The sequence below is a fragment of the Parasteatoda tepidariorum genome, chromosome 9 (assembly GCF_043381705.1).
Source record: "Parasteatoda tepidariorum isolate YZ-2023 chromosome 9, CAS_Ptep_4.0, whole genome shotgun sequence".
Classification (NCBI taxonomy): Eukaryota; Metazoa; Arthropoda; class Arachnida; order Araneae; family Theridiidae; genus Parasteatoda; species Parasteatoda tepidariorum.
The window spans coordinates 89,178,300-89,204,521 of NC_092212.1; the positions used below are offsets into that span (position 1 = coordinate 89,178,300).

At 29.8% G+C, this 26,222-nt stretch overlaps 1 protein-coding gene across 1 annotated transcript in view; it reads right to left on the reverse strand.

Annotated features, from left to right (window-relative positions):
• The window catches only part of LOC107449321 (cullin 5), a gene marked incomplete in the record, with an annotated part of 46,076 nt that overhangs the window by 15,735 nt on the left and 4,119 nt on the right, over nucleotides 1-26,222 (reverse strand). Inside the window, 9 exon segments of the mRNA XM_043054052.2 lie at nucleotides 2,924-2,988; nucleotides 3,068-3,175; nucleotides 5,179-5,309; nucleotides 7,591-7,684; nucleotides 12,818-13,038; nucleotides 17,813-17,954; nucleotides 21,712-21,891; nucleotides 23,554-23,653; nucleotides 25,439-25,521. Of these exon segments, the coding sequence (XP_042909986.2) occupies nucleotides 2,924-2,988; nucleotides 3,068-3,175; nucleotides 5,179-5,309; nucleotides 7,591-7,684; nucleotides 12,818-13,038; nucleotides 17,813-17,954; nucleotides 21,712-21,891; nucleotides 23,554-23,653; nucleotides 25,439-25,521 (1,124 nt within the window).

A 26,222-nucleotide genomic window follows, 5' to 3' on the forward strand; every position in this document is an offset into this window, starting at 1 on the left:
AATAAATAAAAAAAATAATAAAAGTTTTTTTTATTATAATGTTAATTAAGAAGATTCACCAAAGTAGGACCAGGCAATTTTTGTCAACCCAGGTTGAGTTTTTCCAATAAATATTATTATTCATTGTTAAATGTTAACAATATTTATGAAACTAATTTGTATTCCATCTTTAACGATTTTATTGAAATTGAGTTGCAAAATTAAGTGCAGAAATAAAGATTTGAAATTTTTTTCATAAATAAATAATAAAAAAATAAAGAAATTTGGGAAAAACATTAAAAAAAATTAATAAAAAAAAGTTTTTATATTTCGCTGCTAGACATGCATCATACATTCAGTTATGCCAAAAAGAAAAAGCAAAAAAGTTTGTCTCTCTGAAATGCTCTACCCTCAATTCATGATTTCATTCAGGTGATAAAATAATGTCAGTCTTTTAAAAATATTTTTCTAAGACTGAAAAAATTGTTCCAATCAAGTATAATGATGCTGGAAAATTAAGGACTTTTAAAAACATTGTACCAAAATTAAGTACTTAAGGGCCCTTATTTTCCAAAATAAAAATCAAGCAGTTTTTAAGCACTTTTACGGACCATGGGAACCCTGAGATATTTATACAATTCAATAAATCAGAGATCAGGATTTATTTTATTTTGAAAAAGTTTACCTGGGGTGGAATTTCTAAACATGTAGCAGTAATTTTGGAACATTTATAAATTAAATCTGGCAGAATTACGAAATTTAATTAAAAAACAAGTAATTCCTTAGAATAATCACAACTAGGATTCAATCAGGTATTTTTGGCAGTTCCCAAACAGAGATTACTTAAAATTTTAAAACTAAGAAAGACCGATCAATTGTATACCTAGAAAGATAGAAGAGGTCAGTCCAGCACTTCCCAGATTGTTTGTGTGTGGATTAATTAGACATCCAAATTCTTAAAATATAATCACAATTAATTTAATAAAAATTATATTAAAGACTATGTCATCCAAATTTTACGGTATTTTATTTGCTAAGCTGCCAGCATAAGATGGGAAAAAAATCCAGCAGATTTTACGAAATATTAGAAATTTCATGATCATTGTTGCAGAATGTACTAAATATTTTACACGTAAGGAATTTTAGGGAATTTTATAGCAATCAAAATAGAAAAACTGCAATATTTCCAGTTATGATTGACATTAAATATACTGGTACTGTTAAGTATCATGTATACTCATAATTTTGAATAGTAAAAGGCATTTAATTCATCAAAGATAGAGTTAAGAAAGTTTTTTTTAATTAATTTAAAACGGAGTTTTGAATAAAAACTGATTTCTATAAATGAGGCTCACTTCATTATGTATTAGTAATACTTATTTAAGTAACAATCTATTTCAAAAGGGATGTTTTTAGGAAACTTACTTAATTTTAGGAGAATTTTCATTAAACCAGGAAAAACTGGCAAAGTTTAGTAATCTAGAGATATATTAGAGATTACACAAGATATTAAGAAGAAAAACACAATTACTGAGCTCTTGTATGAGTTGAACCGGGCCAACTATAACAGTTATAATTGCTGAAAAAACTTGGAGAAAAAAAGAACAGCTGAACATACTTAAAACATTGCTATAGTAAACGAATTAGTTTATTATATTTGAAATATCGTTCTGAAATATCCCATAGATTACTCTTTGAGTGGTTACCATATTTTACAACACAGAAATAAGAATTAAAATTCCCTGTATTTTCCCAATTCCTAAAGAAAGAATGAAAATTCCCTGCATTTTCCTTGTTATTGTAGATAATTTTTAAATTTTCTGTATTTTTTAGGTTTTCCCTATTCTCCCTTTAGAGTGTCAACCCTGTCTATGTAACAACAATTTTTTTATTTGCATATATAATAATAATTTTTTTTAAAAAGGTTTGGTTATAACCATATTATACACCCAGAGATGCCAACATCCAAAGCTTTATTTGGTTAACTTTGAGGGTTTGACTACAAAGAGCATTTTGTATGGAATTTCTTCTTGTAATGAACAACTCAACCCAATTCAATAGAGCAATGAATAGTGGGATATTAATGAGCGACAATAACTGATTTCGATGCTCGAATGACACCCAACATGAGATATAACATTTGTGTAATAATACAAACATCTTCGGATCATTTTGTTTGCACCGTTTTTGGTGATTATTATAATTGACTATTATAACTGTTCTTTTAATAATGACATCCTGTATTCGTAAATTTATAAAATAGCTAACAGGTAGTAGTTTAGAACTATTTTCATTTTAATTAATGAATGCAGTTGAAATAGAAGCAATAATACAATTTTAAATATTAATTTCATTTAAACAAAAATTACTTTAATTACATCGGGTTCCGTCTTATTTAAATGTTTGTTTTTGCTGCGGTATGTTTTTTCTTTGAATGATTTTCTTAATTCCCTGAGCCCTTACCTCATCTGCATACATAATACATACAAGTATGAAAAATGTGCAACAATTAAAAACACAATACAACCACTAAAAAAGGGTGAAAATGGAAAAATAAAAATTCAAACAAAACATATGAGCAAATTTTCAGTTACTGACAGTTCAGAGACTGTGCATAATTGAAGGTCAAAAGGGAAAAACTGTTTACGTCACTGAAAGCTGATTTCAAGAAAAAACAAATATTGCATGAGAACAGGAACCATTTATTCCCAATAAAGTACACTTTCACTGCGTTATAACTCTCAGGGCATATAAATTTTTCACATTATTGATCTGTCCAAACTAAATAATCCTCAAAATGTCATAGATGGCAATTCAATAGTCATTTTCCAGAAAAATGAACATAAACCATACTTTCTCCTTGATTTTCAATTGTCATTTATCAACTTTTATTTCCATATTAACTCTAATAAGAAATAATATTTGCGAGAATGAAGCCACTTACCCCTTTTGTTTCGAAGGTAGGTCTAGTTTGAATACAGAAATATCGTTAACAACTTGTTTAAAAGCCTAAAATAATAATTTATTATTATTATGTGCGTGTAATTTACAAAAGAAAGAAGAAATGTTAAACTACAAAAAATATTACCTTATCTCTAGATGTTAGGAATCTCGGGTCATCATGAAAAGCTTCCTTGACTAGTTTGCTAAATTTTGTAAACAACTCTAAAAGTTGTTCGACATATTTTTCAGAATCCTATAAAAATACATAATTTTTTTAAAACCAAAATAAGTGACAGATTTATATTTAGTCAAAGAATGAAACTAATTTATAAATTCACGAAAAGACAAAATAAGTAAGTAATATTCAAAATAATACATCAAAATAGAAAAGCGCTTAAAGCTTTAATTTATAAAGTCAGAAAAACAATTCCAGCTGAAAAAAGAAAATTATAAAAATCTTAAGATGTGTGTATTAGCAGGACAGCACTTCATCAGGGGACACACTGCCTGCTAACACACAGGAGCCTTTCTGCTGTCAGTGGTGAAACCAAAAACTGACAGTGTCCCGAGGCCCCATAATGTAAAATCAAAAAGGAAGAAGCAATTAGAAAAATTGAAATGTAAAGAAAAATTTATGACAAACAATCACAAAGTAAGTCTTAATAATGACTTAAGTACACAAACATAATAAAGAGATGCACACAAATAGGAAAAATAAATAAAGATAAAGTTACAGTTAAAATAACCACATCAAAATAAAATATAGATTGCAATAAAAAGCAATAAATTTCAATAAGAAAACTTTAGAAATCAATCAAGTGCCCTTTTTTGAAATTCTTGAAAAAATAAGTTTCAAAATTCAAAAAAGAGCACAAAAAGTTTCAAAAATTAGAAACTATATGACACGAATCAAAGCAATATTCTGGGCTTAAATTTAAAGTAATCCATCGTTTGGATTATTATTATTATTTTTTTTTTTGAAAGTTAAGACAACCAGAACAGTTTGAGTTCAATCCTTCACCTTAAAATGAAATAAAAACATTTTTTAAATAGACTCATTGGGGGCAATTATGACTTCTTTAAAAATTATAATTTCGTGACTTGTACGAAATTTTGACATTTCAAGAAAGTTAGAAATTAATTGAAATGATAGGTATAAACAAAACAGTTATACTCTACATCTTCATATTTATTGATTTTAAACTTAAAAAACAGAGTAAGGAAAGAGTTGAAACAATAAAATAGCTTTAAATAAAAAAAAATTCAAAAGCAAATTACTTAATACAGTAAGATATATTTAGTTATTAAAACCTGCTTATTTCTTACAAGTAAGTGTAATATAAAAAGCCTAAACTAGAATTTTAAATTGATAAAACAAAAAAATAAAGAATAAATACATAAAAAAATTCTGAAACCATGGAAGTTTAAAAGATAATTAGCACTAGAAATGATGCTTTTCTTTCATTTTTTGAAAGAACACCATAATTTTTAAAGAACACGATAAAAACCTTTTACATCTTAATAAAATATGACTATGAGTGAGGATTTTGCTACAAATTCAGATATTCTGAACATCAGAACACTGCGAAATTGGGGGGGAGAAAATTTAATTTTAAAAATTAGAAATTTTGGTTGACAAAATTTATTCAATACCGAAAACTGCCCAGTAAGCACACTCCTCACAGTAAACGTAAGGCCATAAGATGGCATTTTCGGAACGTTAACGGCAAGAGGCGAAGACAATGTTGTCCGTTATCATTGGTTTTGAGGCATTATCGGCAGCGGCGATATAACTCCTCACTTATATAGGCCCGAAAAATAAAAATGCTGTTTGGCGGTTAATTGGTTACAGGACTTTCATTGTATAACATAAATTAAATGTAAGGTTACAATGAATTGTTATATTAACAATGAATAAGTGCAGAGTTGGTAAAAAAATTAGTTATTAACTTGAAAAGATGAAAAAAAAAGAAAGAAAAAGCGAAGAATAAAATATTAAGCATATTTTATCGATTTTCTTTTTCTCCTATCTTTTAGATAGGAGAAAAACCGATTTGCAGTACCCAGGGCATTCTGCACATCATTGAAATAAAGGAACAGTAACAAATTTAGTTGTATAGATCCTTAATTAACACTCAATGAGTTAAACAAAAGGTAGGTTACTAAAAAGATGACATAACACATTCCAAATCTATATTAGGGTGAGTTAGGAAAAAGTGTATTACAAGGGAAATATAATGGAATAAAATAACTCACTTGTGTAATAATATCAGCAGATGCCACCATGTCGGCTAAGCCTTGATTGATGATATGATGCTCAAGGTCTTTGAGCATGGGAGTTATACCATCAGCTACTCTATCCATCAGCTTGAACATCAATTGCAATTCTAAGGAAAATCACAAGGATTATTATATGAGAAAATAGATGAACACTTGACCAACAAAATGTACTGCACATGAGTATAAGCTATTTACCACAAACTTCTCAACGTTTACAACTAATAGAATTTCTTATTGCAGACAATATCAGGTTAATCGGAGAATTTTAAATAGGGTCTACATCAGGGTTTGTTGATTTAAATCAAATGATTTTTTAAAAAAAAAAATCATTGATTTAAATCAACTGATTTTTTATATATATTGATTTTAAAAGTTGAAAAACAGTGTTTCAATTATTGATAATTTTATTATTTTCCTTTCTTAGTTTTAAAATTTATTTCAAATAAATTGTTACATTAATTAGTTTTAGTTAACGAAATTACTTTCTTTCTTGATGCGCGTTTAATTCCAACACATTTGAAATTACATTTTTAAAAATCTATTGATTCTTGAGATTGATTGATAGCATTAAATGTGTACAGATTGAAGTACACATTTAATGCTGTCTTAATATAGACTTGCATAGCTGTAGAAAGCAATTAATAAACATGAATTTTTAAAAAAAATGCAAATAATGCTAATTAAAATTCTACCTTTTGATTGAAAAAGCATGGAATTAAAATCTACATAGGACTAAAAATAAATATTTTAATATAAAAATATATAGATTAAATATTTATTTATTTTTTGATGAATGACTACATTTATAAACAGTCAAACACAATCTGTTACATTTATTTTGTCATTTTAAAAATCAAGAGGAAAAAAAAGAAATCACAATTTCAAATCAAAATTATGGTTTGCTAATTGAAACTTTGCTTTAATAGTTAAAGTACAGGGGTCTGTCCAAGCCAAATTTACAACTGTTTAGCGGTTCCATCACAAATTCAACTTTAGGAAAAACTGTTGAATAATTTCACAAAATACTTTTTTTTTAAATTTTATTTTTGTGTCTCGTAAGAAACGATAAATCCTTATTTTTACAATATTTTTGTGTTGATTTTTTAATATAATTTTTTATTTTCACAAATTATGTCTAAATTTTCACAAAATAGAAAAACCTAAACAGACCCCTGAAGATTTCCTTAAATTCTCTATTTCATCTAGTCTTAATAATTTCAATCATGCATTTGTTCCAAAATGGTTGCCATGCATTCAACACTATGTATTATAACGAAAAATTATTTTAGTAAGTTAGAGCTCCTAAAATATTGTTATAATATAGTTTTAATGTTAATTTAATTTTGACTAAACATTTATAAATTATTTTTTATCATAAACTAAATTTCTTACAGTGTATTTGAATAAAAAAAATATCTGATTTAAATCAAAACAATCCGATTAAAATAAAAAAATCACGAACCCTGGTTTACATTGGATGAATAACGTCTTTAAAATATCGGATTAATCAGAGAATTTTAAATAGAGTCTACATTGCATGAATAATGTCTTTAAAATATCGGGTAAATCTTACAATTAAATATACGGCCTATATTGGTTGAGTAATGGCTATTAAATATTGGGACAATTAGACAATTTCAAGTAGGGTTTATATTAGATAAATAACGGCTATAAAACATTGGTTGAGTTGAGCACTTCTATATTGAACCAACATAGGTTGAATAATGGCTATAAAATAGCGGGTGAACTTAACAAATCAGCACGGGACCGATATTGGGCAAATAAGGGAAATAAAATATCGGGTGAATTTGACAATTTTATAAGAGGTTAAACTTTGGCTGAATTGCGGCTATAAAATATCGGGTGAATCGAGCATTTCTATATCGGCCCTTTAAAACCTCTTTGAGCCAAGATTGGTGAATATTCGCCCAATGATTTCCAAAGTTATTTCGCTGCTAGGAAAGTTTTGTGTTTTTTCGTGCACATCAAAAATCTGTCTGACGGATAATTTCTTAGCGACAATTGAGTTTTTATCTAAGTTAGAGATTATTTTGTATCCATTTGCTCCTCTTCTATTTGTTGTACACATGTTATACATGCATGTGTTATACATATTTCTCAAAATAACCGTTCTTCAAAATAATCTTTGGATAAGGATAATCTGATTTCCGAAAATTCAACAATAAAAAAGTTGTTAAGCAATTGATTTTTGAATAAAAAGAAATTTAAATTCGTAGTAAAGAATATAAGACAAGTATTAGAATGTAAAAATGGCAGCAGTGAACACTATTGTTCTCAACTTTTGAGAAGTGCAAACAACGATATTCACAATAATGTAACTTCTAAAAACAACAAATAACACAGGATAAATTTTAAGCAACATCTTACTTTCTGTCTCATTATTTTTGATCATGGTTGGGCATTCAGCAAGAATCACCTCCTTAAAACAGGTAACAAGAAACTGGACGCAGCATTCATTTAACTGCAATGAAAATAAACTAATCAAACACACTTCCTAAAAAGTGTACTCAATATTCTGTACCAACAACAACGAAAAATAATCGTGATAGAATTTAATATCTTCTTTAAACAACAATAATTAAAGGGGTGGTATTCATCAAATATTTTATATAACAGACAAAATTAAATTTTGCAAGAGGTTTTGAGCTAACAAATTTCATTTTTTGCATCGGTAAATACAAATTAAGTTGTAGGAAAATTCTAATTTATATTCAGAATAAATGGAAAAGATTCAGTAACAGTAAAATTTTCAGAAAATTGAAAAAAGAAGTTCATTTTTTATTCAAAGCAAATGACAGCATTGAGTAATTAAATCAAAAGCAACTATTTTTGTATATTTTTACATGCTTTAAAAACATAATACATAATTAAAATCAGTTTACTCAGTATTTTTTTTAATTATTCATTCACTTTTTAAAGTGTTTCTCATAGTACACATTAAACTGGATAACAACACCAAGTTTAGGGCATGGACTGAAATTTCTTACAATTAACGAATCACATATATTAAATTACTTAATATATTTCATTTGTTAGCTGAATTGTATTCAATTATAATATATTACAAAGAATTAGGCTCTACTAGACTCCATCAGATAAAATATGCACGTTGCTTTAGTTACAACTAATGACAATCAAGATTAGACAGAACAGATATAACTATTCTTAAAATAAGTCTTTTTTTTTTTTTAACTATATTTTAGAATCCACATTTAACAATAGTTTAGTGTTTTTACTATGGCGCAATAAACATTATATAATTGTTACTGTAGCAAATTTGTGCAACCTCTAAACCAACTTTAAAATAAGCAAACATCCTGTATTTTTGAAAAAAATTTCAAATTCCACTATTTTTTATCGATTTTCTAGTCTCTTCAATCTTTATTCCTCCCACCGGGGGAGAATCATTGCCACAGAACGTTACTGAGGTCTCGCAGAAAGAATTTTCCTTTGTAAAATAAAAAAAATTACTTTTCTTTTCTGCAGAAATTTTAGAAAGATTATATATTTTTTCCAGATTTATATTAAAAAGATGCCTTTCTCCCACATCAGAGTGGGAAAAAAAGGCTAGTGGTTTTTCTGTTTCAATTTGAGAATAATGAAATAAAAAATTTGGTTTTCTTTTCTGTCTCTTTCATTCTATTTTTTCATACAGTTATTACTACTGATTTCAACATAGCTTTTAAAATCCAATTTTTTTAATACAATATTATTTATCACAAAAACTGAACCTTGAAATTAAAACATGCATTTAGTAACCCCTTCTTGAAGAGTCTGACCCGCGTGATTTCTCTGTTAACCTTTTTTTTTTTTTGGTAGTTACTGCTACAAATTTCTAATGTGATGATGAATTACAAAATGCATTAAATACAAAATGCAATTTTTTAATGTGATGATGAATTACAAAATGCAAAAAAAAGGAAGTTAGTGTGTTATCTTCAAACAAAATGCGAGAATATCACCCATAATATTAGAATTAAAAAAAAAAAAAAATTAAAAAAACATTCAATCAAAAAATTATTTTTTTTTTAGAAGTTAATGCTTCTGTTACTTTAAATTAGTAACATGTACATTTGTTATTTTTAAGTATCTAGCAGAAAGATGTTAGCATTAGAGAGGTATGCAGCAGAAAGTCAGAAAAAAAAAATCCGCTACAGGGATCTCGTTTCTCTCACCTTGAGTATCGCTCAGAAGGTTCAGAGGGAAAATCTCACCTCCTAAACACAGGAACCCCTTTCAGAACACATGAGATCGAGATCCTAACACATTCAAGTGCAGGTGTAATAATTATACAGTAAAACCTCATTAAGTCGCCGTTTTTCTATGGTACCGACTAAGCCTCATTGACAATAATGTAAAATAACCCTCTTTTACCCATCATCGGATTTAATTCTACTCCGGATAACTCGTCACCCCAAAAAATGGCAAACCTATCTTTTTTTTACACTTTTGTATACCATTCTGTTATCTTTTCAGACTTGCCCCTTTCACTTTAAGTATCTCGGAGAATTTCTGACCACCCACGAAGTTTGCTCTATAGCTGTGAGCATTCCTTTCCTTTTAGGGGATTTGGATTCTGGGAATTTTGCATGCCAATTGTTCAAAGTTCTCACTTCCTGCTCTGACTCAGTCGAGTGTAGTCGTTTTTCTTTATTGTACGTACTTCAGTAGGACGTACTTTCATAGTAAGCCCCGGTATAAGGGCCATGTTTTTCTTTCAAAGTTGTGATTTGATTATGTTTCAAAATGCCATGAAAACGAAAACTTACCTCGTTATCTCTTAAAGAAAAAAAGAACTTAATTGCACTTTTTGAAAAGTCAAATGTTTCGAAAACAGCTTTTGCCAAAGAACACAATATTCAGAGAACTACTTTAAGTGATATTCTATCATCAAAGCAAACCATTGAAGAAGCAGACTGCAAAGAAAGAGAATGAGGAAATCAAAATTTGACGAGATCGAGGAGATTTTAGTTCGATGGTTAAAGCATGCAAGATCGCAAATTGTGCCTATTTCTTCTGTCATTCTTAAAGAAAAGGCGATGGAAATTGCTAAGGAGTTGAACATAGAAGATTTCCATTGCAGCAATGGTTGGCTGGAGCGTTTCAAAGGCAGAAATTGTCTTTCTTTTAAAACGATTTGTGGGGGAGCCGCCCGCAGCTGTTGATGCTATAGAAAATTAGAGGAATAGTGTTCTCAAGGACATTTTATCCAGGTTTGATGCCTCAACTGTTTTTAATCTAGATAAAACGGGCTTATTTTATCATCTTTTGCCTGATAAAACTCTACCGTTTAAGGGCGAAAAATGCACCACTGGAAAAGCCAGCAAGCAACATCTAACACTTTTGCTGGAAGCGAATATGAATGGAAATGAAAAGCTTAAACCACTAGTGATAGGCAAGAGCAAAAGGCCACGTTGTTTCAAAAACGTTAAATCTCTGCCAGTTGAATATGAAGCAAATTCAAATGCATGGATGACTACAGCAATTTGGGAACGGATTAGTAAATTGGATTTCCAGTTTTCGTGCCAAAAGAGAAAAGTTGCCCTTATTGTTGTTAATTGCACAACCCATAGTCAGCCCGAAAGCTAAAAAGCTATTGAAATCGTTTTCCTTCCTCCAAATGTCACGGTACTTCTTCAGACATTAGATCAAGGGATAATTCGGGACTTCAAAAGAAAGTACAAAAAAAAATTATAGTAAAGGACCTGATAAAAGTATTGGATAAAAATGAAAAGTTTGAAGTTTCCGTTTTAGACGTGATCAATTATGTGCATAAAAGTTGGAGCTCAGTTTATTCGCAAACTGTTTTTAATTGCTTCAGCCAATTAAATATTCATTTAATTGGCATTTGAATTTGGAGCCAATGCAGAATCTGAAGATATCCTCTATGAAGAAGTCGCCCCTGAGCCCTTAGAAAATTTGCTGCAAGTCGTTAACGAAAAAGGTTGCAGTGTCAATGACGTAAATGGATTTGTCGATATTGACAATGTCATCGCTATTTGTTCACAAGCGACTGTAAAAGATTTAACTTCAGAATTTTTAGATGAAAAACAACACAGTTCCAGGTGATGAGAATTCGGGTGGAATTCCGCCCAGCAAGATGAAACATTAGAAGCCTTAGAGAAAGTTAGACAATATTTAACATCAATTGAAGGCACAACAGAGGAAGAATTCAAGGCGCTGATGATATTGGAAAAGAAGGTTAATAGCAATCAACAAATCCTGCATCAATCCACTATGTTAAGCTATTTGAATGCTCAGAAATAAAAGAAAAAGTGGTAATTATACAAAAGTATTTGTATTCCTTTTCTACACATTTATTTGCATGTGAATTACATTCTAAAAATCTAATTTTTCTCAACGAATCCTACTGCAGTTCATTAAAAACTTCGGTGTTTTTTTTTTTATTTTTTAAAGAAATTTCTAAATCCGCTTAAGTTGTCGAAAATGTTCGGTCCCTTGAGTGACGACTTAATAAGGTTTTACTGCAGTATGTTTTCACTTAAAATTTAAACAAACTAAACCTCATTAGTTCTGAGTTTGATTGGATAACTTTAATACCGAATTAGATAAATAAAATAGGTAAAAACAACCTGATGAGAAAAAAAAGACATGAAGTATTTTAATGTGATGATGGTATAACAATTAATGAAATAAATTTCTTAAAGCCTATTCATGTTCTTTTATAATTTTTAGATATCTCACAAAATCTAGCTTTACAGAACAGAAGATTAACGGAACATGTAAAGCAGTTTCTGAGTGGAAAGCCATACCTACCAACATTATATAAATAAAATAACGGAGATTTTACTAGCGACATTCTTTAGGCTATGAGTAAAGTCTTTTAACATATTATGCATAAAAAAAAGAGAAAGTCAAAAAGAAAAATTCAAAATTGGAAATGATATAAGCCCTTACATTTAGTAAAAAATATGTACATAAATCTTAATCTAAAGAAGATTTTTCAAACTATTATTTAATAATCACTTAAATTATTTTATAACCGCTGTTAAACAGATGGCCCAATTTGGGTTTACAGTCATAGTTTGTTCACCAGGAGTTGGCACTTGGCTCTGCCTTCATCACATGGTATCCGACGATACTATTTCGCTATTTTTGGGAGAAGGATGTGAACAATCCTGAACAAGATTAGCCTGACTGCAAGGGGTACTTAAACTATTAACACTCAACATACTGCAGTACCGGCAATAGTACTATCTGTTGAGGAATAAGAGAAGTATTTTTGTCATCAGAGGATATTTTCCTGCCTATTTCATTTCTTAATTTTTTCTACAAATACAGAGAAATTTGAGAATATATGGGTAAACAGGAGCTAATGGTAAAATACAGGAGTCTCCGTTAAAAAACAAGAGTTGTAACATAGTTGTGTCCAAAACATTGCAAGACAAGTTCAAGTTAAGAGACTTAAAATTGATCTACAATTTTTGAACTTTTTAGTTTCAATTATTATCTAAACCTTATTTTCTACTTTGCAATACAAAAGCATGACAGTTTCACCCAGTCAGATATGAAAGATTTTACTTTATATCTTCATTAATTACTAGGAATTAACAAGAAGAAGTTTAACACATACGGCTTGTATAGATCCAGAGTAGGATTCCAGATATTTAGCAGCACGCTGTTCTTCTTCTTTCAGTTTTTGGTCTGCATACCTCATGTAATTCTGTACACCGTTTGATTCCAAATATTCAGGTGCTTTTTCACGATAAAACGCCTCAGTCGCATCAATGTATGCTTGTTCAAAGTTCTCTCGATAAATCTGCAGTTTATCCTCAGGATTTGAACACAAATTGACTGAAAATACAAACAATTAAAACATTTATTTCAAAGTAGATAGAACTAGAAGCACTATTCTTAACTGGCCATAAGTGACTAATAAACAGTTTTTTTTTAAATTTCATTAATAAATTATGAAACGAAAAATAATACAGAAGTTCTGAATTGAAATTTTAATCAGGGAAGAGTTAATAAACCAACATTGTCAGAAATTTGGATTTTTTAACCCTTAATATATAGAAATATAACCCTTAATATATCTATAATAACGAAATAACCCTTAATATATCTATAATAAGAGCTAGATTGAGCAGAAATCATTTAATAAAAATTTTAAATAAATTTCTCTCTCAATTTTTTTTCTTTTGAAATCTTAATTTCTTTAGAGCTTATTATTTAGTAAGTTCTTTTGGCGTGTATAAAGGGAATAGTTTTCCTTTCATCAAAATAAAATTTCATAAAGAAAATACAGCTTACAATTAATGCAAAATTAGTGATAACATCATAGTCTTTCAGAAACAATCCTCTTTTCATACACAGACATTCCGGACAGAATGTTGTGTATGAAACTGCACTGACAGAAGTGATGCATTTACAATCTATATGACAAGGTGCGTAGCCAAATCTTTCAACAAAGAATAAGCACTTTTTAAGTACTTTTTAAGTGCTTTATACATTAACAAAATCAGGGTATCTGCTACATTTTAGATTTTCAATTTCATGACTTAACGAAGTTACTATTTTCTCCGACAAAAACAGAACAATAAATTTATAAAGCATTATAATAACATTAATTGAAATGATAGGAACAGTAAGTGAAATGATAGAACTTAACGCTGTTTCGGCCTAGCGTTCCTTTATTTCAACCCGGGGATTTCCCGATATTGTGGGTGGGGACTCCACCAAATATGTACATAACATATCCGAAACAGTGTAGTTGTGTTTCTTGTTTGGTGCGGTGCTGTACGGATGCATTTTTATCATTTGAAACAATTGTTGAAATTATTGTAAGTACATATAAATTTATATAATACTATAACGATTAATACAGTGACAAATATTATGATCTTTAGTTTTTATCATGGGTGATAATGAAAAACAAGAAAAGAAAGCAACCAGAAAAAGCATTTCACTGGAAACTAAAATGCAAGTGATTAGAAGATAAGATTCTGGTGAACGTCAATCTCAAATTAGTGCTGCATTGAATTTGGCAACTTCAACAATTCTTAAGAATAAAGAAAAAATACTGTCATCAGCAACTGCAACTACCACGAAATTGAAAGCAATATGCCATTAAGTTAATAAGCCAAAAAGCTAGAAGAATTTTTAATTATATTCAGGTTGAGGCAAGTGACATTACTGAAACTTTCGTTGCTAATCGAGGATGGTTTAATAGATTTAAGCATCGAAATAATCTTCACAATATGAAGATTACAGGAGAAGCAGCAAGTGGTGAAACAAAAGCGGCGGCTGAATTCCCAGCGACATTAAAAACAATAATTGAACAAGGAAACTATCCTCCAGAATTGGTTTTTAATGTTGCTGAAATAGGCCTGTTTTGGAAAAGCATGCCAAAACGAACATTGCTATCCTGTGAAGAGAAACGAGCACCAGGATTTAAAGCCGCAAAAGATTGCTGAACACTTCTACTGGGTGGTAACGCAAACGGAGATTTCCAATTAAAACCACTACTAGTTTACCACTCCAAAAAACCAAGAGTAATGAAAGGCATATCTAAATCAATTTTACCTGTAATTTGGGAGTCTAATAAAAAATCATAGATAACTATGAACATTTTCCAGGATTAGTTCACTGAACATTTCTGCCTGTCTGTTAAACGTTATTGCGAAATTAAAAAACTTGAACAAAGAGCACTACTATTAATTGATAATGCTCCAAGCCACCCAACAAATTTATCAGACTTAATATGCATTCCAGTCAAAGTGTTTTTTTTTCTTGCCCTTTAACACAACTGCCTTAATCCAACCAATGGACCAAGGCATTATATCCAATTTTAAGGCTTATTACTTGCGAAGAACATTAAAGCAGATGTTTGACAAAATAGGCAGAGAAGAGAAGCAATCAATAAGAGAATTTTGGAAAAACCACAATATCACGAATGCTGTAGAAAATATAAACCTTTCTTGGAATGAGATAACAGAAAGATCTTTGAAAGGAATATGGAAGAGCATTTGGCCAGATTTAAGAAAGAGCGAAGACATCGGACACTCTGTCGATATGGATGAAATAGTGGAATCAGCAAAACAAACCGGCTTAGATGAGGTAAATGTGGAAGACGTAGAAGAAATAGTTCAAGAAACAGCAGCTATTCTTTCTAATGATGAGCTCAAGGAATTAACTGAGCAAGAAAACAAAAATATTGATAGTAGTGATTTCGAAGAAGAGCAAAAAGAACTTTCGATGCCGTTTGTAAAAAGGAGTTTGACCACTACAACTGAAATTATGGATCAATTTGTTGAAAATGAGCCAAATTTTGACAGGAGTTCAAAAGCAAGACGGAGTGTTATAGATGCTTTATCCACTTATCAACAACTTCTAACAGAATGCAAACGGAAAACACAAACTACATTAGATGCCTTCTTGACAAAAAGGTAGAAAATTCGAAACACAAAATAGACTGAATGATCTGACTCAGAATTTTATTTGTTTTTATAAGTACATATATTCGTTTATACTGTTTTTATTTTTGTAAGAAATAAATGTTTGGTTTTAGTTTCATTAAATAAAACATAATTATTAAATATAATACCTAAACAATTTTCCATCCCTCTTCCCCTAACTGTTTCCCATCATGCTCTACTTTGATGGAACATATCCTATGTGTTAAGCGGGGTCTTACTGTATAACCAAAACTGTTATACTCTGCATCTTCATATTTATTGATTTTAAATTTAAAAAAAAAAAAAGTGAAGAAAGAGTTGAAGCAATAAAATAGATGAGCAAATAATTCCCCCCCCCCTGCAGAATGATATTCTAAAGATACTTCTAATTTTTCTGTTCTCATTTCGGAATTAAAAAAAACTTGCCAATGACTGGCTTGCTTCAGCTAGAATTTTAAATTAATAAAATAAAAATAATTCTGAAATCATAGAAGTTTTAAAGATACTTCGCTCTAGAAATGATGTTTTTTCTTTCCTTTTTTTGAAAGAATGCCATAATTTTTAAAGAACATGATAAAAACTTTTTATATTTTAATGAAATATGACTCTGAGTGAGGATTTTGTTACTAATTCAGATATTCGCAACACCATGAAATTGGGGGGGGGGATTCCATTTTAAAAATAAAATTTTTCGGTGACCTAAATCCATGACTTTCCATGATTTTTTAAAAAATATTTAAAATCATGACATTTCATGACAAATTTTGCTCAATACCAAAATTCATGATTTTCCATGACTTTCCAGATGCGCGGATACCCTGCAAAATAATTTTCAAAGGCTTAACATGATCATAATAAAATAACTAGTTTCTGACGAAAAAAAAAAACTTTCTTGATTATATTAACCATTATAAAAATATGTGGAGGTTTTTAGGTTCGATATCAGAGGGTGGAAACCTGAAATTGAGAATATTTTGCAAAATGTAACAGCGTTGCACACGAGAGTGCAACAATCACCAAACCCAGCTCAGTCCACGCACCTGCAGACTTGCAAATTTTTTCAGCAAACATGAAAAATGATTGGCGCTTTCATACGCTATGGACCGGCGGTAAGCTGAAATAGATTATTAAATGAATAATGAATGCTGAATAGAACAATGTGAAGAGCACCCTTTTGCACAATACATGGGAACATGGTAAAGAAAAAAATCTCATTTTTGAAAAGGGAAAATTAAGCACTTTTTAAAACCACTACGCACCATGATATGACTATTTCACAATCACCTAATGTAAGATTGTCATAATGCGGTTCTTTAACAGTTTTAATTTATACCTTAAATCAAATATCAATTCCAGATCTGCCACAAATTTCACTATGTTTTTCCCTCCACATTTCCATACAAACATAAAATTTCCAAGCATAAGACTGTTAAGATTTTTTCATGAAAATAACATTAGAAAATATAAAACGGTATATTTTGTACACAATATTTGTCATAGATTTATAGAATACATATAAGCAGTTTCAGATTCTTTCATTATCAAATCCCATTTGAATATTGCATTTGATTAATCTTATTTTACAATAATCTTATTTTAAATTAATCTTATTTTACACTAGTTTAGGGGATCACTTTTGATTATGTTACGGTAGTCTGAGCCAGCTTTTAATGGTCTCGAACAGCCCCGTTATAGTTTATGGAGATTTAACTAATAATGATGAAATAAAAACTTATAAACATATTTACCATAAAATTTCTCACACAACAAAATTTGAATATAGCTTCATAGATGAACTATATTAATATATATTTAATGATATGCATAAAAAAAGACATTGTATGAGAGAATGACAACCCCCNCCCGACACTATAATCATAAATGTTTGAACAGAAAAATGATCCTGCACTCAGAAATTTGAGATTTCCCATCACTTTTTTAGGTCATCTAAAAACCCTGCGTTTTGTTCGATATTTTTAAATTTCGCAGAAGTTCAGAAAAATCATTGCCTATGAAAGTATATTAAAAACACACTGTTTTTAAAGAGTTTTTTTATTTTCAAAAAATAAAATTGAAGTTAAACTGTTAATATGTTGAACTGTTACCAAATTGGAGAATATTATTGGTTCTGATGAAAGCAAAACTCTTATTCAGAATAACAATATACTTACCATAAGACTCTCTAACACCAATTACTAGTTGGGAGTCAAAGGCTTCCCCATTCCGTTCCGCATGTACAAGCTTCATCGCACTATTTTGCAGTCTATGCTTTATGTTGGAAAATATACTCTGATTCCAACTGTCAAGCATTAGCTGAAAATAAAAGAGAATTATTTAACTGTACTACAAACACACATTTTGCAGCCCCTTGCAAAAATATTAGACACACTATAAGATTCTATGTAAGATTTTAATTATCAAGTGATACTAAACAGCTTTATTGCTTTCATACGACTGCTTGCACTTGTTTACGTTCGTGCATCAATGGGTAAAATTAGACGATATATTAGATAAATAAGGAATACTTTTTATATCAGGTATTATATTAGTATAATATAATAATTAGACCAAATTTTTAGACGCACTGTAGTTTTCTTTTAATAATTACACATTTTGCCCGAGTTTATATGCCATACTTTTATATTTAAACCCACATGTAATGGGTTTTTATTTAGAAGATTTTTTATATACTTTTTAACGTATCGCATTACAATGTTAACTAATTGATACACGAACATAAACGAGTACAAACCGGTATCAGCCTCGTAAAAACAATAATGCTGTATAGTATCACCTGATAATTAAGATTTTACATAGAATCTTATACAGGGTGCGTAGCCAAATCTTTGAATCAAAAATAAGCACTTTTTAAAAACTTTTCAAGCACTTTACAAAAATTTTCAAGCACTCAAAAAATTCATATTCAATCAATGATATTATTGAAAAAAAAAAAACTTTTTATAAACAGTTTTAGCGTTTAAAAAACCCAAAAAGAAACGGGCGTAAATCGGAACAATCAGTACTTTCCCACATCACCGAGTTAATTCAACCCTGACTCAGAACAAAAGTACCCTTACACCCTACGTCAAAAAAAGTGTTAGAAGTAAAATGAAATAAACAAGAACAAAATTAAAATAAATTAAAAAGAAAAACATTTCATAAGGATCTGATATTCTCTATCCGAATTGGAGCACTCGGGTTTCGGTTTCAAGGGTGCGCGTATGCGCAAGTCATAACGTGGGTACGACATGAAATCCGCGTGAATGATTATGTAGCAAACTCCCCATTTTTCGTGATGCATGGGATCCACCAGATATCACTGAAGGGAGAGAAAAAAGCACTTTTAAAAACGCCAGCTGAAAAAAGCACCTTTAAAAGCTTTTAAAAACGAAATCCCCAAAAAAGCACCTTTAAGTACTTTTTACAAACGCTACGCACCCTGTTATAGTGTGTCTAATAACATGACTAGGGACTGTATATATACAAAAAAAATAACAAATAACTTCTCTTCGAAACTTTTTATTTTTTACAGTTAAATATAAAAATATTTTAGCATTTTCAAGCAAATTTTTACGAACGAACTAACAGGTAGAGGACCAAATCATAGGTAGAGTACTTAAATGAATAGAATTATCAAAGTTTTGATGTCAGCAGGTGGGTGCGTACAGAGTTTTCACTCAAATCTAGAAAACAAAAAATTCCTGGTGTTTCCCCTGCACATATTATACACACTATATTAAGAGGAAAAACACAATCACTGTGCTCTTGCATGCGTTGCATTGGGTCAACTATAACAGTTATAATTGCTGAAAAAACTTGGAGAAAAATGGAACAGCTGAATATACATAAAATAAATAATGCTATAGTAAATTAACTGGTTTAATATGGCTGAAATATCATCCATAAATGTCCCATAGATTGCACTTTGAGTCGTTACCATTTTTTAAAAGACGGAAATAAGAAATAAAATTCTCTGTATTTTTCCTGTTAATTTAGGTGATTTTTAAATTCCCAGTATTTTCCAGGTTTTCCCTGTGGAGTAACAACCCTGTATAATGTATGCTGCAGTTAAATGCGTGGAGAGTTCTAGGAACTCAGAGCTTCGGCACATATCTGTTTTTCTACTTAAACAATCCTTTGTCATCTTCATATTTAGTTTATAATAAATGATTGTTCAAACTGCAAGTAGGCTTTAACAAACTGCTTAATACAGAGGGAAATTTCCACATGCCAGTCAGCGATCATTTAAGACTAGAGAGTATATTCTTTATATTGTTGAATTCAATTCTGAGCCAACCTTTTTTTGATTTAATATTATTATACTGCAATGTTTGGAATCACATTCTTTTTGGTCACTGAAATTTCTTCATACTACTACATATGCTAACATCTTTAGCCATACATTTTTTTAAATATTTTAAATGGTAAGGCAAATATACAAATAGTCATACAAAAAACTAGCAAAAATACAATAAAAAAGATGCCAAAAGAGAATTGGCCAAAATTATTGTCTTCAAAGTTCCCTGGCCTGTCAATAAAACGCTGTTTCAGAGTTGTCTTATTTAGATGTTTTTACACTTATTATTACAGGTAGTTTCAATGAGAAGGCAGTTCTATCCATTGCTCATTGCACCCCCGTAACTGACTGTGTACCTTTTTTTTTGCGTAGATAAAAAGGCATGCGGTATAATGGCCACGCTCAATAATAAGAATATGTGGCTTTGTTTTGCACTGCTTATAGTTTTAAAGAGATAATTTTGTTTTGAAACTTTTGCATAAAATAAATCATTAATTAAGGTCTCACATCAATAACATTTTCATATCAGGAATTTGTTGCAATATTTCTCTAAAATTGTTCAAAATTTCATATTTTTTTATCTCAAGTTTTTAGGCTATGAGAGGAAGAAGACTAAATCACAAATCATAATATTCTCACGGCGAATGTTAAAACAAGTAAGTAAAATTGATAAATAATTGGAAATTTTGATCCAAAAGAAGTGTTGATATCTTTAAAAATCAAAGCAGAATTAAGTTAATTTTCTAAAAATTTTTTATTTTATTTATTATTTGTAAAAGTTAAGGCATAGTTTTAACTGCAGAACTTCCTAACACCTGAAATAGAAGGGTAGAAGAAAGAGAGTTAAGTGCAAGGCTGTTTACCCACCCACCTGCCCTACCCAAACAAACTAGGTGTTAATGACAAAGTAGTTTGCCAAATTTTTTTTTTCTGACATTACTGCAATTATTAAAATATTACACATTTTTGAATATTTTTCTCAAATTATTTTATCAGTTTTAAACAAGTAATCTTCATTATATTCTAAAAAATTGACCAATATTTTTTTAATATGTTCTTGAAACTTTCACTTTATGGAAATACATTACATATTAAAACACCAAAAAAAAAAAAACAATTTTTTTAACACTGCAGAAACTGAGCACATTAAACTCTTACTAATCACCATTGACACTGACCTAACGCGAAACACCCAATTCCGAAAGCCCGCTTTAATAACATTCCAATAAATATTTATCCCATTATTCCCTTTTAGGGTTGCCACTCAAATCTGGAAAGAAAAAAAAGTTCCCTGTGTTTTCCATGTATATATTATACACAATACATTAAAAGGAAACAACAATTACTGTGCTCTTGTGTGAGCTATAGTGGGCCAACTATATTTGGTAGTTTTAACATACTTGAAAAACTCAGAGAAAGAAAAAGGAACAGCTAAACATACTTAAATAGTGCTTTAGTATAGCTGAAATATCATGGTTAAACATCCCATAGATTACGCTTTGAGTGGTCACATTATTTATAAGACGAAAATAAGAAACAAAATTCCTTGCAATTTCCCAGTTCGTAAAGAAAGAATAAAAATTCACAGCATTTTCTCTGTTATTTCAAGTGATTGTTAAATTCCCTGTATTTTCCAGGTTTTCCCTGTGGAGTGGCAACCCTGCCTGTTAGACATGATAATATGAGTGAAATTAAAAAGCGTGAATTAAATTTATTAAAAATATTCAATTAATTCTAATCACAAAAATCAATAAATTCTCTTTTTAAACATACTTTACGAACAGCACTTTCTTCACTTCTTGCCTTTTTTTGTATGGAAGCAGATTTTCCTGCCAAAGTTGTTTCTAACTGACCAAATGGCATTGGCAGATAGTTACACTGAGTGAAGAACTTTCGCCATTCAGCAATATAAGCTTTCAGTAGAGCTTGATCTTCCTGGTGAGCTAAGACATTCTAACAAGAAATAACACATATGATTAGGGTTGCAGGTTTGTCGCTATTATTTACTACAATTTCTGTAATAATTTAGTTTCATTTCTAAGATCTATACATTTTTTATAATACTAGAATTTAGCAGTACCTTCGCGAATTCAACTTGAGGAAAAACGGTAGTTCCACAAAATACTTTTAAAAAAGCAAGTTCTCATGCCAACCCCTTTCTCATTGCAACCTATGGAAAAGAGGGGCTTTTCCGCCAGCTGTCTTATAAGAAAAGGTAACACGAGTTTTGTCAGATAGTGCAATGTGGTAAGCCTACCAGGTCGTTTACGCAATATCAAAGCAAGTTTTTTTTTAAAAAAAATTACAATGACCAGTCTCTCCCTCTATAAGCTGTACAGGAAGTCAAAATTCAAACATAATTCTAAACATTCGAACATAATCTTAAGCACTATTGTAAATTTTTTCTAACAGACCTTTATTTTTTATGAAACATTTCTTACTCTATGGAATTTTTTTCTCTCTGTATGACTTAGTCGAAAATGTTCTCATAATGAAAATAACTTTTAGTGGTAGTACTGCTAAATGCGTGTTTTTATTAAAGTTGAACTTTAACTATGGACGATAATTTCCACATTTGGATACAATTTTATGGCAAAAATTTTACAAAATTGTTTCTGAATATCAGAGGAAAAATATACAGAAATTCACCAGTCATAAATTACTTTTATTTGCAGTGACAACTTTTGAAAACATTGTCTTATTTTACCATATTTTTTGTGTTCATTTTTTAATATAATTTTTAATTTTCACAAGCTATGTCTGAATTTTCACAAACTAGGTACCTCTCAAAAAAACCTAGATAGTGGTAGTATTTTTTCTGTAACTTTTAATATTTATAGTAAATTAATAACTGATAAAACTTTTAGAGAATAGATCAATTTTTAAGAATATCCCAAAAGTTGAGGATGAGTGAAATTAATGCTTACAAATCAGAAGTCCATGAATTATGCTTAAAGGGAAAGTTTGGAAGTCTAAGACAGAACATTATGCAAAACTTTTGTAAGTTGATATATGATGTTTGTTAGCGATGGTTTGTTGATGTTTGTTTGAAACATTGACCCTGCTCCTTCACTTGAAATAGTCCAGACGAACGTCTGGGGGAGTTCTTATTTTAGACAAACTATATGTCTTTTGTAGTGTGTTGGGTAGTTCGGAATTAGTATGTTTATTTCTAAATTTATATTTTATATCTCATAAGAAAATTATCTGTATAGTTTGATCTTACAAGACAAATTACTTCTCACCATTTATAATTTTTAAATATTATGCTTGATAAAAATATTCTGTTCGAATTCTTTTTCTTCTTTTTTTACATTAATATTTAAAAAAATAAATCCGGTACAGGGGGTTAATAGACTCAAGGTACCTTCTCTTAAAAGAAACTTAAAGAAAGAAAAAAAGAAAGTAGAGAAGTTAAAAAATTTAAATTGTTTGATACCTCTATTATATTACAATATTTTGAAATTTTAATTTCAGTATGTTTGACAATCGACTGACTAAAACTGACACAAGCTTCAAAAAATGTCTCGTGTTAGTTATTTTTTATATGAATATTTGGTTAAAAGGCCGGGATATCCTACGTGTTGAGTGAAAAAAAAAAAGAGGAAGACATACAGATTGAGCTTGACGAATGAAGTCCAGAATATTATCTTGGAGATGGCTGTAAACTTTAGGGGGTCCTTTATCATCCCAGAGACAAACTGTGTGGACAAGCCTGAAATAAAACACACAGCAATCAATGAACAAGTTAAATATAGTTAGGCAAACTATATAATTAGTTCAATATAAGCTGCTCCTGAAACAATAGTATCCTGGTATTTAATATAACAGGAGGAAAGGTTTAATTAAAAATAGGAGTGGCAAGTTTCTCCCTAAATTGAAAAAACTGCACTAAAACCATGGAAAAAACTACCATAAAAAAAATTTCATACAGAAATATATTTTTTTCCCATAAAGAAATACCAAATATTAAAATAACTACAAATAGCATACAATTATTTTTATACACAAATTCTAAATTCTGTTTATGAATACTTAAACAAATTCATAGATAATTTAAATTTGGAAAATAAAATGAGTTGTTTTTATAAAAAAAACTTTTTTTTTTAAAGTAAAAAACTTTTAACTAAACATCTTGCACAGCTCATTCTAGGCTAGTAAACAGGGTGCAGCACCCTGCTGCCCTTTTAGTCAAAAGAATCCACCCTGTTGCCCCTGAAGTAAATTAGTGCCCTGATATAAAATACTCCATACCCTTTTTGCCCTTTCTTTCCTCAACCCTTCTTTATTTTCCCCCTAAACTCTACAATGGATTTCTTAAACTTTTGCTATTTTCAACTCTCTCTTTTTTTTTTTATTTGTCATTGCTGTCAATACCTAGATTTATATGGGAAAGGAAAAATAGCCATCACACCCCCTTGTTGCACTTCTCTTTGAAAGTTTGCAGTTACTTCCACTATCATTAAATCATGATTATTAATCATTTTTAATTAGTAAATCATAACTACAGACACTTAAAAAAATACATTTATTATTTTATTAATATATGCATGCATTTTAAATAAATTACTAAGCTCATTAACTCAATATTTTAATTTATTATTAAAAATTAGTAATTAATATGATTGCTTTGCTACTTTTAGTAAAGTAAAAAAAAAAAATTCTTTTACTAATTGAAAATGTTTTTTAATAGAATGTGTAAAGCCNCAGCGCGAAGCGCTACCGCTTTGCTACTTTTAGTAAAGTAAAAAAAAAAATTCTTTTACTAATTGACAATGTCTTTTAATAGAACGTGTAAAGCCCATAGAAAGGAATTATTGCCTTTTTAGAATAATAATGCCCTTTTTTTAAACTTCTGCACCCTGCCCTTTTTTCTGCCTAGAATGAGCTCTGACATCTTGTACTATATTAAAGTTATTGCTAAACAATTGTATTGGTTACTTTTAGTTACTTCCAGCGCTGCGAAAGGAATGAGTTTATCCAAAACTAAATAATGCTAACCAGTAAGCGATTTTGTCCAGTAGCAAATCATCATAACTGATAAACAAGGCTGATTGTGACATGAAGTGAAAAACCCTGAAAATTTTATGAGCAAAAATTCGATAACAAGATATCAATTTATATACTATTCAAATTTAATATAATTTTTTGAACTAAGATTTATAATTAAATAACTTTTCAATAAAGCACCCTTTTATGGCAACAAATTTAAGAAACAATTTAGTTCTTACAAGAATCAGGATATCGGATTTTAAGAACGCGGAATCAAAAACTACGATATTGGGTTTTAAAATCGTGTGAATGTGAATCGCGATATTGGATTTAGAGAGGTGATGATGCAAATAGCAATAGCAGATTTTTGAAAAGAGTAAATACGAATCATGATTTTTAGATACTGTGAATACAAATAGGTCGGCCAGCGACAAGATAAGTCAACTGTATAATAAAAATACAAGTCAACTGTAATAAACAATTAAAAAAACCATTGAAATTTTCCTACCAAAATAAGTCTTGCCATTCAGCACGAGTCACATCCTCTTGATGAAGTAATTTTAAAATAATGGGACGAATTGTTGGCCAATGCTCATTATTGGGTTTTAAAATCCTGTGAATGTGAATCGCGATATTGGATTTAGAGAGATGATGATGCAAATAGCAAAAGCAGATTTTTGAAAAGCGTAAATACGAATACAACTAGGCGCAGTTTCAAATATTAAAAACAATCAAAATCCGACAAATAAAAAAANCAAGGTTTAAGACAGAATGGATTAATCCTTGGTTTGAATTGTTCTGTCCAAAACCCTTTTGTCTAAAACTGTCCAAAACCGTTTTATTCAAATTATGTCAATTTTTTTTAAAAGAAATATGTAGTGGAAAAAATAAAAACAAGAAACAAAATGAAGGCAATAATTAGGGTGACCTGGGGTAATTCCTGATCAAAAAATGCAAACATCTATTTTATGAAAAAACTATTCAAAATAGAATTTTAATATTTACTGGAAGTTTGAGGCTATATGAGATGAGTCCAATGTCACCTTCTTTTGTTTGAAAATCTAATTAGAATTTAAAAGATTTTAAATTTTCAGTGATCAGGAATTACGCCTGGTCTTGATCATTTCTGGGGTAATTCCTGATCACTTCTGGGGTAATTACTGATCACCAGTATTTATTGTAAAGGGGCTGTTTAAAAATAATTATATAATGGTAATTAACAAATAAGACATCAAGATCAAACAAATAAACCAAAAAGATATGTTTAAGCAGCTGATGCCTCAAAATCTTAT